The following is a 16,714-nucleotide window of genomic DNA, read 5'->3' on the forward strand; positions in this document are numbered from 1 at the left end:
TTTTTTTTTTTTGAGACTGAGTCTCACTCTGTCACCCAGGCTGGAGTGCAGTGGTGTAATCTCGGCTCACTGCAAGCTCCGCCTCCTGGGCTCACCCCATTCTCCTGCCTCAGCCTCCCGAGTAGCTGGGACTACAGGTGCCCGCCACCATGCCCGGCTAATTTTTTGTATTTTTAGTAGAGACGAGGTTTCACCGTGTTAGTCAGGATGGTCTCGATCTCTTGACCTCGTGATCCACCCGCCTCGGCCTCCCAAAGTTCTGGGATTACAGGTGCGAGCCACCGTGCCTGGCCAATAGTGCAAAAAACGTTAAGACTTCACTCTGAAAAGAAATGAAAAATTATGAAAATGATTTTATTTTAGATTTAACAAAATGTAGACTTTTGTTTTTTTTTTTTTTTTGAGACGGAGTCTTGCTCTGTCGCCCAGGCTGGAGTGCAGTGGCACGATCTCAGCTCACTGCAAGCTCCGCCTCCCGGGTTCACGCCGTTCTCCTGCCTCAGCCTCCCGAGTAGCTGGGACTACAGGCACCCACCACCGTGCCTGGCTAATTTTTTGTATTTTCAGTAGAGACGGGGTTTCACTGCGGTCTCGATCTGCTGACCTCGTGATCCGTCTGCCTCGGCCTCGCAAAATGCTGGGATTACAGGCGTGAGCCACTGCGCCCGGCCAGCAAAATGTAGACTTTAATGGTAACCACGTGTTAATGCTTAGAATGAACAAAGGATTTGGGCAGATTTTTTGTGCCAGATTTTCAACGTTGCATGTTCTTCACTTCACACCTGACTTCAGCTTAAGCAACAGGGTCACTCTTTCATAAACAGTTCTGAGGGCTTCTCTTGGTTCTTTCATCTTCACGTTCTCTCTTTGAAGCCACCTTCTGTCCTCATCCTGGCTGAGTTTCTCTTCTTCAGTTGCTCACAGGTCTGACTGTGCCAGCTGCCCTTTCTTATGGCTTTGGGGTAGGTTTTGAGCAATTCTCTGGTGTGACTTTAATTGACTCCATGACATCCTCCTTCTTCTTCCAGGTTTGCAGTTTTGCTTTCTGGTTGTTGGCACTGTATATTTGCTCCTTCAATCAGCAAGCGACTGCCAAAGACTAGACTTGTGAGGACATGACTGGGCACAGTGTCTCACGTCTGTAGTCCCAGCACTTTGGGAGGAGAAGGTGGGTGCATCACTCGAGCCCAGAAGTTTGAGACCAGCTTAGGCAACATAGTGAGACCACATCTCTACAAAAAATACAAAAAACTAGCTAGGCATGGTGGCACACGCCTGTGGTCCCAGCTACTCAGGAGACTAAGGCGGGAGGATCGCTTGAGCCCAGGAAGTCGAGGTTGCAGTGAGATGAGATTGTGCCATCGCGCTCCAGTCTGGGTGACAGAGTGAGACCCTGTCTCAAATAAAATACAGTAAAATGGACTTGTGAAGACAGGAGGGGCACGTGAGGGAGGATCAAGTCTATAAATGGTTGCTTTGTTGATGACGTTGTCCTAATGCTGCCCTTTGTGTTCTCTTATGTAACCTTGTTACCATGGAAACTTGAGTGGTGGGGACCCTTAGTGCAGGATGGGGGAACTAGAAATGCATCCCTGGGAACTTTGTAGTTTTAGGATTTTGTTGATTGCCAGGAGAGCTGAGGAGCCCCTGCCGTGATTGCTGACATAGCTATATGGAAGAATATTGTATTGGTGGGAGGATATTGTCGAAGGCATCAGCCACCATATACATATAGTCACCTGGTGAAGGGCTTGTGGGAGAATGCCTGTTCAGAAAGTCACAACAGAAGCTGCTCATCCATGGGATTTTTTTTTTTTTTTAACATGTCGGATTTTATGAATCATGTAACTGATCATAGTGGTTGCCCTTTTTGCTTTGGCTGTTGGGAAACTTAGAGCCAGACTTGTACCCCACTCCAGCAAGGGCTTAGGTCAGCACTTCCATGCTTACCTCACTCCCTCTGGCTTTTACCCACCTTTTCTTTCTGTATTTTCTTTGTTCTCTTGAATTGTGGGCTTAAATCCTTTTTGACATTAGGTAGGGTATATTCTCTCAAAAGCTACCTCATGAGTGTCTCCTACCATTTCCATCTCAAAAGAGCTGAAGTATCAAGCCAGCGATGATGTGTTTAAGAAAAAAGAGAGCTGAATTTATTTGGTAAAGAAAGAAAGATTTTGAGGGTCATATTTAATCTTTTTGAACGTGGTATTTGTGTTACTGATTTTTTTTTTCATATGTGAAGAGAATTCTTAATGCTAACAACTTTTGTATAGCCCTGAGATTTTGGGGACTGGCCTCCCTCCCTCCTTCCCTCCTTCCCTCCTTCCTTCCTTCCTATAGGTATCAAAGATTACAAATATGTTCTGAATTCTTAATTTAAAAATAAAAGTGAATCTCGACTGGCTATGAGATTACAGGTGGCTCACACTTGTAATCCCAGCACTTTGGGAGGCCGAGGTGGGTGGATCACTTGAGGCTGGGAGTTCAAGACCAGCCTGGGCAGCATGGCGAAACCCCATCTCTACTAAAAAATACAAAAATTAGCTGGGCATGGTGGCGTGCACCTGTGGTCCCAGCTACTCGGGAGGCTGAGGCAGGAGAATTGCTTGAACCCAGGAGGCAAGTTGCAGTGAGCTGAGATCGTGCCACTGCACTCCAGCCTGGGCAACAGCGAGAGCGAGACTCCATCTCAAAAAAAAAAAAAAAAAAAAGAAAAACTCAAAAAACAGAAGTGAGTCTCATCTCTTTTTACTGACTTCTTTTCTAGGACATTTGGGTTACCTCCCTGGGTCTAATAGTAAAATTCCCAGTCTTCCACTTCTGTCATAACTGAATCAACAGGGTTTTTCCTGCTGAAGAGTCACCTGTAGAGCTGTCCTTGCTTGTGAAGAACTTTGAAAGGTTCCAGGTGTAAATATGGTGAAGGTGGTAGAAAGAGATGCCATAAATAGATCAGCCCTTTGCAAGGAGAGAACAAGAGAACCTTCTGGAAAAGATGGGGCTTCACTGAAGCTTGTACTTAAGCCCAAGAAACCACTCAGACTCCCAAAGGTGAGCATGTGAGATTTAATGTCGTCATGTAAGAGGTTAACAGAATATGTGTACCGCTGCAAATAAACGAACACAACCATCTTCTGCCTTTTCTCTGTTCATCATAAGACAGTTTTGCCAGGACCTTCTCCCCATCCTCTGAGGTCTCGTGTGGCACGTGTTTATGGGGCTCTGGCTGTGCTTGGGGCACCCTGCATGGCTGGAGAGCGGAGACACCAGACACAGACACACCTGAGACTCGAACAAGGCAAGAAAACGCCAAGGCATCAATATGCAGGCAGCCGAGGGAATGGGAAGAAAGAAGTCTGGGGGCTGGCAGGGAGCAGACCCCTCCAGGGAGCTGGGGGAGCTGGGATGTGATTTTCTGGAGGAATTGAGAGAGATGGAGAAGTTGAGGAGGGGGTAGCTCCTCAGCAGTGAGGCCACGGTGAGGACCTGGCCATGCTCCAATGCCGGATCAAAGCCAGGAGGTCGAATTGGGACTTTTTTGCAAAGGCAGTGGATGACTTTTGGAACAAGACTGAGTGATGTGGAAGTGTGTCCTTTGGGGACACATGGAAAGAGTGTCCATCCTGGGACTGTGACACCTGGGTGGAGAAAGCCCGGCACCGCACCATTCTCGCCTGAGCCCAGGCTCTGTCCCTGCTCACAGGTCCCTACTCCTGTTGACGTGTGGGTGCTGCATTCAGGCCACACAGCTTCCCAGCTCTTCGAATTTTCGGCAAGGCAGTGAGCGTGCCTAGCTCAGTGCAGGGCTCAGGCGTTCAGGCACTGCTGGGTGTAGAGTTGTGTGATGTGGGGCTGGATGCGTGGGGCCTCAGGTGGAGTAACAAGATAACACTCTCAGAGACAGCCCAGAGCCGGTCTCAAGCTCGGCTCCCTGAAGAGAAGTCGCTGGGGTTTTGTCCAGCCTCCCTCCACTCCCCACCATGGTGTAGTGGGTGGTGGTGAAGACCCAGGGCTTGGAGGAGCCCTGTTCTCCATCTGTGTTTACATTCTTAGCTCCTCCAGATGGATTTCTCTGTGATCTGACCTACTTTCCTGAGTGTGTGTGCTCGGGCTAATTAGCAGCTCGGGGTCCATTGGTAGTGTTTGGAGAGTCTTGCTGCTATGGCAACTGGAGACTCCCTAAGGCCAGAGGCAAAGATGGAGCCACTCAACGTTTGTTTTTCTTGGGGTGTCAGAGGGGTCTCAAACTACTCGCAGTTTCTGACCATGGCTCAGTCCCTTGAACCTCTGTGGGACTGAAGAGGCTGCACTACATAGCTTCAGTTTATCTTTTGGCTATGGGAATTTATCAGGTTTGCTGATCTTTCTGGTAGGTGTCACTAAGCAATGTGAGAATAAGCTGGTTTCCACTTATAGGCCAGGTACATAATAGGTACATTAATATATGTTGAACTGCTTTTTAGAAATGATGGATGCATTCCTTGATTTATCCAGGTTTCTAGGGTGTCTTTGGGGACGTCAGTAGGAAGGTTTGCAGTGGAGCCTGTCTAAGCGGGCTTAGCTTGCCTTCGGGGCCCTAGAATATGTGGACTGTGGTCTTAACAGACAGGCCCCCAGGGGCTGTTTGAGTTCAAGGTCTCATAGGGCCATGCTTAGGAGTAGTGGGGTCCCCTGGGGGGCTTAAATAGAAAACACTGATTTCTTCCAGTTCTGGAGGCTGGAAGTCTGAGATCAGGGTGCTAGCATGGTTGGGTTCCTGATGAAGGCTCTCTTCCTGGCTTGCAGATGGCCACCTTCTTGCCTCACACAGCAGAGAAGGAGTGGGGGGGTCTCATGTCTCTTTCTCTTTTTATATGGGTATAATCTCATCTTGAGGGGACTCTTATGATGTAATCTAGTTCTAATTACCTCCCAAAAGCCCCACCTCCAAATACCATCCCACTGGGGATTAGGGCTTCAACACATGAATTTGGGAGGGAGGCGCAAGCATTCAGTCCATAGCACAGCCCTTTTATCATTCTCCCTCCTTATTTTCTTCAGCTTTACATTTTCTGTAGGCCGAGTTACTAGATCACCAGCTTTGTTTTAAATTGTTTGTAAAGTCAGCATCAAAAGGTCTTCAATGAGGGTCTGAGAGACTCTTCCATAAATAATTTACACAAACTAATCATACATGGGTTTTAGTTGCATCGACTGTAATGGTGCCCACATTCTATTTGTTTCTCTCCTGGTTCTTTTTTTTTTTTTTTTTTTTTGAGACAGGGTCTTGCTCCGTCACCCAGGCTGGAGTACAGTGGCACGATCATGGCTCACTGCAGCCTCGACTTGCTGGACTCAAGCACATCAGCCTCCTGAGTAGCACATCAACCACCACACCCACCTAATTTTGTTTATTTTTTGTAGAGACAGGGTCTCACTATGTTGCCCAGGCTGGTCTTGAACTCCCGGACTCAAGTAATCCTCCCACCTCGGCCTCCCCAAGTGCTGGAATTACAGACGTGAGCCACGGTGTCCAGCCCCTCTCCTGGTTCTTGATTGTGTTTTTGACAGCAGTGAAATGGTGTTGTCCCACTAAATAATATACCCTGTCACTATGTCATAACTTTTCAGTTGTTGGGATTCTATGTAAAAGCACTTCACTTTAATGCTGCCTTAATTTCCTTTATGGTACTATACTTGGGGGGAAATTTTTTCTTAGAAAGAAGAATCCTGGTCCTGGGCATTCATAGATGGTATTTAATTTACTTTTTCCAGTGCCCTTGCAAAACAGATGCTTTTCCTCTTTTGCCAGCTGAGGAAATAAGGTTCAGTATGGTTAAACAGTCGGCTCAGGCCACACAGCTAACGAGGGAGAAGGCAGGATTTGAACTCCAGTCTCATTTCAAACCCTATCTTGTTATCACAGCAGAACCTCTACCTGTTAAGGGTGAGGACATTTAGATGGCTTTGTGCTTTTGCACATCATCTGAAAAATGTTTTTAAAAGTTGGCAGATGAGTTCTAATTGTGGTTCCTCATTTTTTTCCTCATGTATTTTCTGAGTACCAGGCTTGGCTGAAGGCCAGTCCCTAGGTGCCCAGGGAAAGGGCCACTTTCTTCAAAACAGTAACAGCCCAGGTTAGAGCTTACAGATGTTTCAGCTCCACGCGGTAAGCTTCTTTGAGCCCTCACCTGCATATGGAGCCCAAGAGGTCTGTTTTGTGACAGAGAAACAAACCCCCAGGGTGCTGAGAATGGTGACAGGATGAACAGGTTGCAGGATCCTTGCCACCAAGTGACATCCAATGCTGACAGTGAGTGACGGCTTCCCCGGGAGGTGCTTTCCAGAGCATGCCTCATCACACCACCCATGACAGCCACCTTCCCTGCAAGATTGACATAATCATTAGCTATTTTCATATAAATGCAAAAGTAAACCTTCTCAATGTTTCCTGGAAATTTCATGCTGTTACATCCCAGAAAACGATGTTGATCCTCTGGCATTCTGTTTGACACTGATACTGAATAAGAGCAGTGGAAAGTCAGTCCCCGTGAAGCTCTAGAACTACTCTGACCTTGAGTGTCAGTATCAAAAGAGCCCATCCAAACGTCCTCGGCTGCGTTGCTAGAAAACAGTGTATTGGAGGCAATTTTAAAATGCTTTGAACAATTTTGTTTTTATTTTCTTTTGTTTTTGGCTACAGTTTAGATACATTTTAGGCTCACTGCCCTATGGGTGAAGACAAGCTGGGAAATGTGGAAGAGTCTTCCACTTACCCGTCAGAGGTTCCATTTGAATTCGGTTGTGAGTCTGGGCTGCGAGCGCAGGAAGCGGTTGTGTTGAATGTACAGCATGAGGGGACGGTGGGGTTCCCAGGTGTGCCCCAAACCTCCTGTACCTATACGGAGATGAACTCTTTCTCCAGCAGCCTTCAGTGAGGAGGCTCAGGAGCTCAAGCCTTGAGGGTTTCCGAGCCAGCCATAGGCCAGGGATGGGGATTTGGCTGCTGATGGGTGACATGCTGCCAGCCACAGAACGGGGCTGGGCACTGGGAGCTTGGTGATGGGGTGTCACGGACATTCCTACAGGCTCAGCCCGTGTTTAGAATCACAGAGCTGAGCCGATGCATGTCACGGAGAACTGCCTTTGCCCTGTACACGCATGCTGCATTAGGGCCTGCCTTGGGCAGCTCAGCTGGCCGCGCCTCTGCTTGTTTGCACAGGGTTTGGCTTTGTGGAGCTCATTTGGTGGCCAAAGATGGTGTTGCAGCCCCAGCCCGCTCGCAGGCTCAGTACCTTTTGCTCCCTAGCTTGCCCCAAGCCCTGCAGACTGTGCGGTGCAAAGGTCCTTGAAGGTTAGGCCCGGGCTGGCTGTGAGGCGCGAGCCAGGCCCCGCAGCTCTCCTTGGTACAGACCTCAGCTGCCTCCAGGACGCGGGGCCTGAAGGAGGCAGAAGCCGGCGGTGGAAAAGGGCGCACGTCTCTCCCAGCGTCGCTCCCGCTGCCCGCTGCAGCCTGTTTACCTGTTCGTCCAGCCGTCCCCCTAGTCCTGGGCCGGGAGAGACCATTTCCTCCTTCCTGGAGGGATGAGCCAACAGGGCTGAGCCCCCTACTCTCGGTGGTCAGCCCGCCCGACCACCACGCCCCTCCTTTCTAGGGCCCCAGCTCCCGGGCCGCGGCTCGTTTGCATTTCAAAGCTACACAATGCGGGCGGTCCCGGCGAGGCGGGAGGGGCTGGGGCAGAAGGAGGGTCTTCGCCTCCCCACCCCCAGCCCCGTTTCCGGAGCCCGCAATGGAGCTTTGTGAAGATGCAGGCGTTGGGGCTGCTCGGCGATGATGACATCATCGTGTCACACACAGGAGCCGGCTGCCGGGGGGTTTAAGAGAAGAGCCTTTCGGACCACACCGGCACCGGCGCTCGCGCTCACACCCGCACGCCCCGGGCAGAGCCGCGCACGCCGGCCACACTCGGGCGCGCGCCGGCCACACTCGCGCGCACACACCCGCGGCGCTCGCCCCCCGGGCCCCGGCTCGGGCCGCAAGTCGCAGTTCCCTGCCGCCGCCGCCGCCGCCACGGATGCCCGCAGCTGCTCCCCTCTGCAGTGCAGCAACCCCGGCCGCCGGCCGGCCCTCCCTGGCTCCCGGCTGCAGGAATCGCGCCAGGACGCTGGCCCCGCTCGCGGCTAGCTTGCACGCCAGGGCACAGCGAGGATGGGAGGGTCGCAGTCCCTGCAGCCAGCCCCAGCCAGCGACCTGAACCTGGAGGCTTCCGAGGCAATGTAAGTGCTCCGCCCGGGCCTCCCCGAGTCTCCCGGGGAGGAGGAGAGGATGCCCGGGCTTTGTTAGTGTCGCCTTTCCTAATGCGTGTGCAACCTGGAGCCCAGGCTGGCCTGGGGTTCTCCGCAGCCTTGGAAGGCTTTACCTGGTGGCTGCTCTGGGAGGAGCATCTGGTAGCCCCAAGTTACTGCTGTGGGCAGAAACGATTCCCTGGAATTCAGTTGTGGTCGCTCAGCAGTGGGTGCATGGCTGGGGGGCTTCTCCTGCCGTCAGCATCTTTCCTCTGCACCCCCGGCACAGTGGTATTTCCTGCAAGGGAACAGCCAGGCATCAGCGACTGCCTCCTCCTAGGAAGAACCCATGAGCGTGGCAGCTCCGTGCCCGGGGAGACAGCCCAGTTTCCGGGCAGCTGCGCGTGTGGCTGGGCAGATGGCGTGGTGCGCTGTGGTGGACGTTCCGTCCAGTTAGCCTAAGCATCATCCACATACTCACTCTCGTGAACACTCGAGGACAAGGCCGTTTGCTATTATTAGTAAAGGGCCGAACCGTCCTGTCATTGGTGGAGGCAGTGCTTGACTGTGCATCGATCCAGGAATCCGATCTTTTCTCTCAACCACAGAGCTAACGTGCTCAGAAGTGGCCTTTATCCTGGCCGAGTGTTTATTAGAATTCACGTTTCTGTTATGGTCGTCTCCATTACCTACCCAGGCATGTTTGGACGATGGGGCTTATTGAATGGGTCTGCCGGCCAGGTCGCATTTCAGCAACTCAGGCTTGTATCCAAAGTGGACCTCCCAGCCTCACCTGCCCCTACTTTTCCAGAGAGAAGACTGTGTTTCAGGGAAGAGTATTTTCTGCGGACTTGGGGGTGGGGTTAGTAAAGTGGGTTCTTAAGAGTCATGGATGTGTAGATTAAAAGATGGTGGGGATTGATCTGTGTGTTGTAGGAGGGATGGGGCCCTGGGGGGTACTTCCTCACTGGTCCCTCGACCCCTGGGCTTGAGTGAGGAGCTGGCTCGGCGTAGTGATGTAATGCTAGGCTGAGCCTCGTGGTTTTCTGGGCTCCAGCTCTTTAGCAGGGAGTCATTCTTCCGAGCAGGTGTGCACCCATCATTTGTTTTCACCCCTGTAGCTTGAGAAAGCATCGTCTTACAATGGAGGCACATCGTGTTTGAGGATTTTCTTTTTAAATGTTATGATCCTTGTGCTGTGCCTGCCTTGTTTCTTATGCACGTGTAGTGTTGCTAGGTGCATGGAAATACAACTCGAGTCTAGGCAGGAAAGAACCATTTTAACCTATTTTTTGCAAGTCTCTATAGTGGAATTGAGTTAATCAGTGACAGGCACTGGCTAGCTCTCACGGCTCAGACCTATCTAGTAAAGAGCTTAGGAAACAGAAAGGACAATGTGACTGTATGTTTGGGAAAATGTGCTCCTCAGTCATTGGAAATTCAGCTCGCCGGTCCCTAACGTCCCCGCCCTCTTTCTCAGCTGAGTTAATAAATGATCAGTGTTCTGTCAGGTGAGGGCCGAGTTGAGATAGCTTCTGTTAGGTAGCTGTGCCTTTTTGGATAAGGTCCCTTAAGGTTCTGCCCACTGGGATAGTGGTGTTTAAATAAAATTTCAGGCTGAATGGCCACATTGTGATGGAAGCTGTTTATCAAATATTTTCATGGTTGAGTTGGTCCATATGCACCCGCCTGAGGCTTCTCTCCCTAGAACTGCTGCCTCTGAAATGTCTCTAGATATAGATCTTTAAGATAGTATATTCACTCATTCACAAAATCCCACCCTCCATCCTATAACATGTTTGTTCTAAAAAAATGGAGAGAGAGGAAGTGTTTGGGGCCAGTGCCATTGCTAGCATCTGTCCTCTTCAAAACCCGTTTCTGCTCTCTGAATAACTGGGGCTTATTTTTCTACTGCAGATGTGCTTTTTCCCAGTCTAGAGGTTTTAAAAATATATATTCTGAGAGTGCCTCTTTTCTGCCCAGGCACAGGTCTTTCTTGGTAGTATTTCCATGCAGCTGAAAATGCATGCACGTGAATAATACACAAGACAGCAACAGAGTGTGGGGTCCATGGCAGGAAAGAGGTTGCATTGTAGGATGATGCCGTCAGGGCTGCAGGGATGGTGACAAACACAGGGTGCGCACCTGCCGCGGGGTACAGTTCCTGACAACCGGAATCTAGAGTAAATGTTTCCCTTTTTCTCTGCTGGTTCCCTGTGAAGACTGGCTTAAGGAAGACATGGCTTAAGGAAGAGTGAAATCAAAAGACAGAGGATTTGGAAGTGACTGAAGGATTTTTTTTTAATTTAAATTTTTTAGCTTTAAGATTTCTTTCCTTCCAATTGCAGGTTTGGGGTGCATTTGGGCAGCTTTTGTAGCTCCAGCTGACAGCTTCATTCTATGCTGGAGTGCATTGGGCTAGGGAGGGAGCGACTTTTGTATCTCCCCTTTTGAGAACTCAGGCATCAAGATTGGAGCAGCAGAAGTCCCATGGGACTGGGGATTGAAGCCTGAGGATGAAGGTGCAAATGGTGACCAGTCCCTTGCTACTCCCAGGGTGGGCCACACACGACAGCATCAGCTTCCTGAAGGGGCTTGCTAGAAACGCAGAGCCTCAGACCTCACCCCAGACCAGCTGAATCAGAATCTCCATTTCATCCAGGGACTTGTAAAGATGCCCAGGTGATTTGTAGGCATCTCAAAATTTGAGAAGCCACGAACTGGTTCAGTCTTCCCTCCATCCTGTCCATGAGAAACAGCTGGCCACTTCTCTGACTGCTCCTTTCCTATCTGGCAAAGAAGTTCTTGTAGCAATAGTGGCCATTTGTTTAAATAGAATATGAGTAGCAAGGGGAGGGAGAATTCTCCCACAGAAAACACTTATTTCTCAGTATGGATGGTAGGAGACACAGGAATGGACAGGAAGTACTTGAGTAAATGTGGTCTGCAGCTATTGATCAGACCTGCTGTTCATCCCTTACTGCTGTGGCAGCCCCATGTGGTGCGGCTTCTGCCAAGTGAGGCAGCATTAAGTACTTTGTCCTTTGTGTAGTTGGAGACCCCCGTTTCAGGGGTTCCCTCAGCTTCCACCAAATCCCCACACCCTGGCCACTGAAAACCACCCAGGGGGCCATTATCATCAGAGAGCAAAAGTGGTGGTTCTGTTGGCAAAGTCGGCCTGCCCCGACTGTTGCCCTACTCTCAAAGTGAGCACGTGCCTTGGCTCTAAAAACAAATCACAAATATGGAAACCCATACTCTGTAGACCCGTGGATCGAAGTAGAGGGGCCAGGGTGGATGGGAGAGAAGCGATGGAGGAGGAAGCAACAGGCTCTGTGATTGATGAGATGGGGGAGGGAAGAGAGGAGACAGTGGCAAGTACAAAGTGGAAGTTTCATACCCTGGTAACTAGGAGAAAGAAGTGGCATTGGCCAAGACAGACAAGAAAACTGGATTGGGAGCTAGTTTGGGGAAGTTGATGAGTTGGCTGAGATTTCAGAAGTGGGTGGGATCAGATGCAGCTGGAGAGAGGCCAGGCAAAAGAAGGATCTCGGGTACCACCGCAGTAGGTGGAGAGATTGGAGCTCTCCATGCATCTGTGGTTAGAAGTGGGGTTCTGGTCCCTTCCCTTATGTGGTTCCTGACCTTTTCTTTGGGAGATGTAGAGAAAATCCGATGACTCTGATCCTGCCCCTCCTGCCTCGCAGGGTTTTTCAGAGGTGAGATGCCACATCTGCAAAGACTCTGAGAAGACGTAAGTGCCAGAAAATTGCAAAAGTGGAAATGCCCTGTGCCTGAAATTGCCAGCCTCTCAGTCGTTCAGAAGGCCAGAAAGGGTGGCTGGGGCTCCAAGCAGGAATCTTTCTTTAGCTCTCATTAGATCTTTTTCTTTTTCTTTCTTTTTTTTGAGACAGTGTTTCACTCTGTTGCCCAGGCTCATATGTAACAGTGTGATCACAGCTCACTGCAGCCTCCACCTTCCGGACTCAAGGGATTTTCCCACCTCATCCTCTCAAGTAGCTGGAACTATAGGTACACATCACCATGCCCAGCTATTTTTTTTTTTTTTAATAATTTTTTGTAGAGAAGGGGCCTTGCTATGTGGCCCCAGGCTGGTCTCTAACTCCTGGGCTCAAATGAGCCATCCGCTTCAGCCTCCCAAAGTGTTAGGATCACAGGCATGAGCCAGCGCACCCAGCCGTAGATCTTTTTCAAGGCTTTGTTTCTTGGGGCAACCCTTGGCTAAATGCTGTAGCTTAAATGACAGCATTCCTAATGTGAGTTGCAGCCAGTTTCTGAGTTCCTGGAGGGAGATTTTACTTTGGGTATTACTGTTGGACACAATAGAGTTTTTTCTCCCCTAAAATAGAATAAGCTGCAACATTATCTGTAGAGTGGGGAGGGGGAGATTGATTCCCAAAGGAAGCTTGGGTGCATTTTTCCCTGCCATTATTCCTAGATATCACCAGCGTGGCCCTGTGCCCATGTTCATAAGGGTTCTGGGCCTTTACTGTCTTCTCTGTGGGACTTGCCTGGAGGTGTTCTCTTAAGTGGGCTGAAGGCAAATATATTCCGAGGTCCTCCAGGTAGCTACCAATCATCCAAGGGGCCATGCCATGCTAGGGCCCTGGGACAGGGTACCTTGTCGAGGATGGGGTGAACAGCTAGGACTTGAATACTGATTGAGTGTGGCACTGCAGGTGAACATCAGATCAAGGTCAGTGGATTCTGCGTTGCTCTTCCATCGACCCTCCCATTCCCCTCCCTATGTTTCTTTTCACTGTCTACAGCCTGTTTCTGTGGCTAGATTTTTGGTTGCCTAGGAAACAACTTTATTCTGAAACATGATTGGCTGTTCTTGCCAAATGGATTACCCAAGCTGGGGCAGTGTTCTGGGGTAAGCAAGCGATGCTGAACAATTCTGTTTCTTCCCTTTAAGATTAATGGTGAGGACTTAGGCATTGTAAGCAATTGTTCTGTGAAAACCAATTGTTCATGGACTGATGCTTTTGTTTCGGTTTGGACAGGGGTTTAGGGGAGACTGGTTGGCCACAAAGAACTGACTGAGTCAGAACTGCTCACACACATCTATCCTGTGTTGGAAGCAGTAGCTCAGATGACATTTCTGTTTATATTTACAAATTCACTTTAGCAGTTGTTTCTGGAGTGCAGGTGTGTGCTGTTTAAACGCCATTGCCAAATATGGAAACAGAGCTGGATGCTGCAGTGTTGAATCCAGGAGTGAAAAGCCTGCTGAGCAGGCTCAGATTCAGCAGAAACTCTTGTGTGCCGTGTCTGTGTGCTAGGTTTTTTTCATTATAGAAATAATTATATCCCTTAATCCTGCAAGGTGGGTGACTTCTATAGATAAGGAAACTGAGTCCTCTGGATGGTTTCAATTAAGGGATCAGTAAACTTTCTGTAAAAGACCTCATAGTACATATTTTAGGCTTTCTGGGCCATTCCGTCTTTGTGCAACATCTCTGCTGTTACAGTTCGAAAGCAGCCAGAGACAACATGTAAATCCATGTTCCAGTAGAGTTTTAGTTATAAAAACAGGCTGCAGGTTGTAGTTTGCTGATTCCTGGTTATACGGATGATTGGTACAGTGCTCAGACTTATGTCCCCTTTGGCCTGGGCCATCTTTGTCTTCTGTTCTCTCTCTCTCTCTCTAAGACATCTCATTTATGCTCATGTGCTGATAATGCCCCAATTTATAGCCTTTCCTCTCATCTGAGCACTGTAATTTTCCTTTTTTTTTTGAGACAGGGTCTCGCTCTATCACACAGACTGGAGTACAGTGGCACAATCATGGCTCACTACAGCCTTCACCTCCCAGGCTCAAGTGATCCTCCTGCCTCAGCCTCCCAAGTAGCTGGGAATACAGGTGCACGCCACCATGCCTGGCTAATTTTTAAATTTTTTGTAGAGACAGGGCCTCCCTATATTGCCCAAGCTGGTCTTGAACTCCTGGGCTCAAGTGATCCTCCCGCCTTGGCCTCCCAAAGTGCTAGGATTACAGGAATGAGCCACTGTGCCCGGCCTTAATTCAGTTGTTTACTTCATATCCCCTCTTGGATTTCTCCTGGATAGCTCAGGCTCAACATGTCCAGCGTAGAACTCTGATGACCATCTTCCTCTCAAAAACAAAAACAAATGTACATTCAAACGAACCCAGCCCCACCCCCATCTTCCTCATCTCAACACCTGGCACCTTATTCACCCAGGTGCTCAAACCAGAAACCTGATGATCAAGTCTTTTTTTTTTTTTTTTTTTTTTTTGAGATGGAGTCTCACTCTGTCCCCCAGGCTGGAGTGAAGTGGCATGATCTCGGCCACACTGCAGCCTCCGTCTCCTGGGTTCAAGCGATTCTCCTGCCTCAGCCTCCCAAGTAGCTGGAAATACAGGTGCACACCACTGTGCCCAGCTAATTTTTGTATTTTTAATAGAGACAGGGTTTTAATTTTGTATTTTTAGTAGAGATGGGGTTTCACCATGTTGGCCAGGCTGGTCTCGAACTCTTGACCTCAAATGATATGCCTGCCTCAGCCTCCCAAAGTGCTGGGATCACAGGCGTGAGCCACTGTGCCTGACCATGATAATCAAGTCTTATCTTCACTTTTCCCTCACCTCTCTTCTTTCTAGAACAGTCCGTGTCATTGGACTTCCATGGTTAAAACCTGTATCTGCTTCCCATTGCTTTTAGTCTAAAATCCAAATCCCTTGCTAGCACCTCCAGGCCCTGCCTCCTGGCTCCCGCCGCTCCTCCCCTCGCCTGATGTTCACCAGGACTCTGGTCGCCTGTCAGTTCTTTGAACACACAACACTGTCCAACCTCAGAGACTTAGCACGCTCCATCCACTCCCCTCAGCAGGCATCTTCTGCTCTGTGCCTTGGCTGGTCTCTTTTTTCCTGTCTTTATCTCCTTCCACCCAAGGAAGTTGCTGGCTGGGTAGACCAGGAGTCTGCTGCAAGTGCTGCAGGGCTTGTGAGGGGGCTGGCGTGTGGCCGTGAGCAGTAGATTAGGGGTGATGAGCAATAGATTACCTTTGTTCCTGCATTCTTAGCCCTTACAAAGGAAAGCAGCGGGTCTTTTACAAAGGAAGGTGGGTCTTTTGTACAGTGCACCCCGTAGCTGTGCAATAAATCCGGTGGGAGTGGTGGGTCTCCCTGCAGGTTTTGTACCTGTCTGCCTCTTTATTCAGAAGGACTTGTTTCCTCTGAGTTTCTGCTTTTGCCTTTTCCTCTGCTTTCTCCTTAAATGGAAGTAGATGGATGCAGCTCTTCTTGCCTAAAACAGAAGCCTTGGGCTCTGGGCAGAGCAGTGGGGGCCGAGGTAGCGGGGTGGAGGCAGGGTGGGGTGGCCCCTCTGCTCAGGGTTTCCCAGAGCCCTGCTGACAGGCGGTCACGGTGGCTCTGTGTCCTTATGGGGCCGAGAACTCAGGCCAACTGCTGGGCCAAGTTTACCATCAACATTCCAGCTTCACTTACTCCAAGATGTTTGTGGAGTTCCAGAGTCTGCGGATGTTAGAACTGGAAACATCAGGATTTTAGAAATAACAGAGGGTTTAAATCCCCCAGCACTTCATTTGTGAAATATGACTTAGGCCTTTCCGGCTAGTCATTATTCAAAATAAGTCAGGTAGTCATTTTAATCTTTTCCCTTGAACTTTCAATGTGCTAAAAGGAAATGTTTGTAGGTGGATGTATCATTTGGTAAACTCAAATCAGAGGCCTCTTCCCACGTGGTGAAACAGCTTAGATTGCAAATTCTTTCTCCCATGAGGAAATGCAATGGATGGTTAATTTGGGAATAAAAATGAGCCTCCTTGGGCCCTTGGCCAGGCCCTTCCATGAGTCTTAGCCTTGGGTCTTTGCTCTGAAGTATTTTTTTCTTTTCTGTCTCCATACATCTCCTTAGGGATGTTCTAGAGGTCAGTTCCAAGGAAGGTGGGTGTTTACTGTGTTCAGCCCGTGGAAAATAGCTGTAGCCATCTTCAGAGAAAGCTGACTCCTCCTGAGGACCAGCAAGCCCAGAGGTGGTTGGACAAACATATGGGCTCTCCGTACCTGACACCTGTTGAGACTGGCCTGAGTTAAAACCATCCAAGCCTGAATGTAGAGCCCTAGAGATGAGCTAGATTGTACTCAAGGCTGCAGGGATATGACGCATGACTCCTGGGGCCTTAATTTTATGTTTTGACTCGTGGTTACAGCAGGCTATTGGTCTAGGTTGAAGCTTGACATTTAGAAAATACCTGGGCTGCTTTCCGTCTACTGCTGGGTGAGAGAATCAGGCAGGGGAGGGCACAGCCTGTTGTTGCTGCCCACCCAGGAGGAGCTGAGTTTGCTGCAGCAGTCCTGTGCCAGCACCCTCCTTCATGGGGCTCAGATCTGGGTCTCTGTACTTGAGAAGCAGCCCACATCCAATGGGCTCCAGCCTCTCAC

The 16,714-nt window shown here is 49.6% G+C and overlaps 1 protein-coding gene across 10 annotated transcripts in view; it reads left to right on the forward strand.

Moving 5' to 3' along the window:
• TACC2 (transforming acidic coiled-coil containing protein 2) overlaps positions 1-16,714 on the forward strand; it is a 256,831-nt gene that overhangs the window by 160,924 nt on the left and 79,193 nt on the right. For 3 of the 10 annotated variants that reach the window (XM_054503823.2, XM_054503824.2, XM_054503826.2), the window contains exon 1: positions 7,762-8,256. The exons of 6 other annotated variants lie outside the window; for them this stretch is intronic. In XM_054503823.2, coding sequence (XP_054359798.1) covers positions 8,189-8,256 — 68 coding nt within the window. In that variant the 5' untranslated portion in view covers positions 7,762-8,188. Of the gene's footprint in view, positions 1-7,761; positions 8,257-16,714 lie in introns of those variants that run through there. One more of the 10 variants, XM_054503827.2, reaches the window with a different exon arrangement.

This window comes from Pongo pygmaeus, chromosome 8, assembly GCF_028885625.2.
Source record: "Pongo pygmaeus isolate AG05252 chromosome 8, NHGRI_mPonPyg2-v2.0_pri, whole genome shotgun sequence".
Lineage (NCBI taxonomy): Eukaryota > Metazoa > Chordata > Mammalia > Primates > Hominidae > Pongo > Pongo pygmaeus.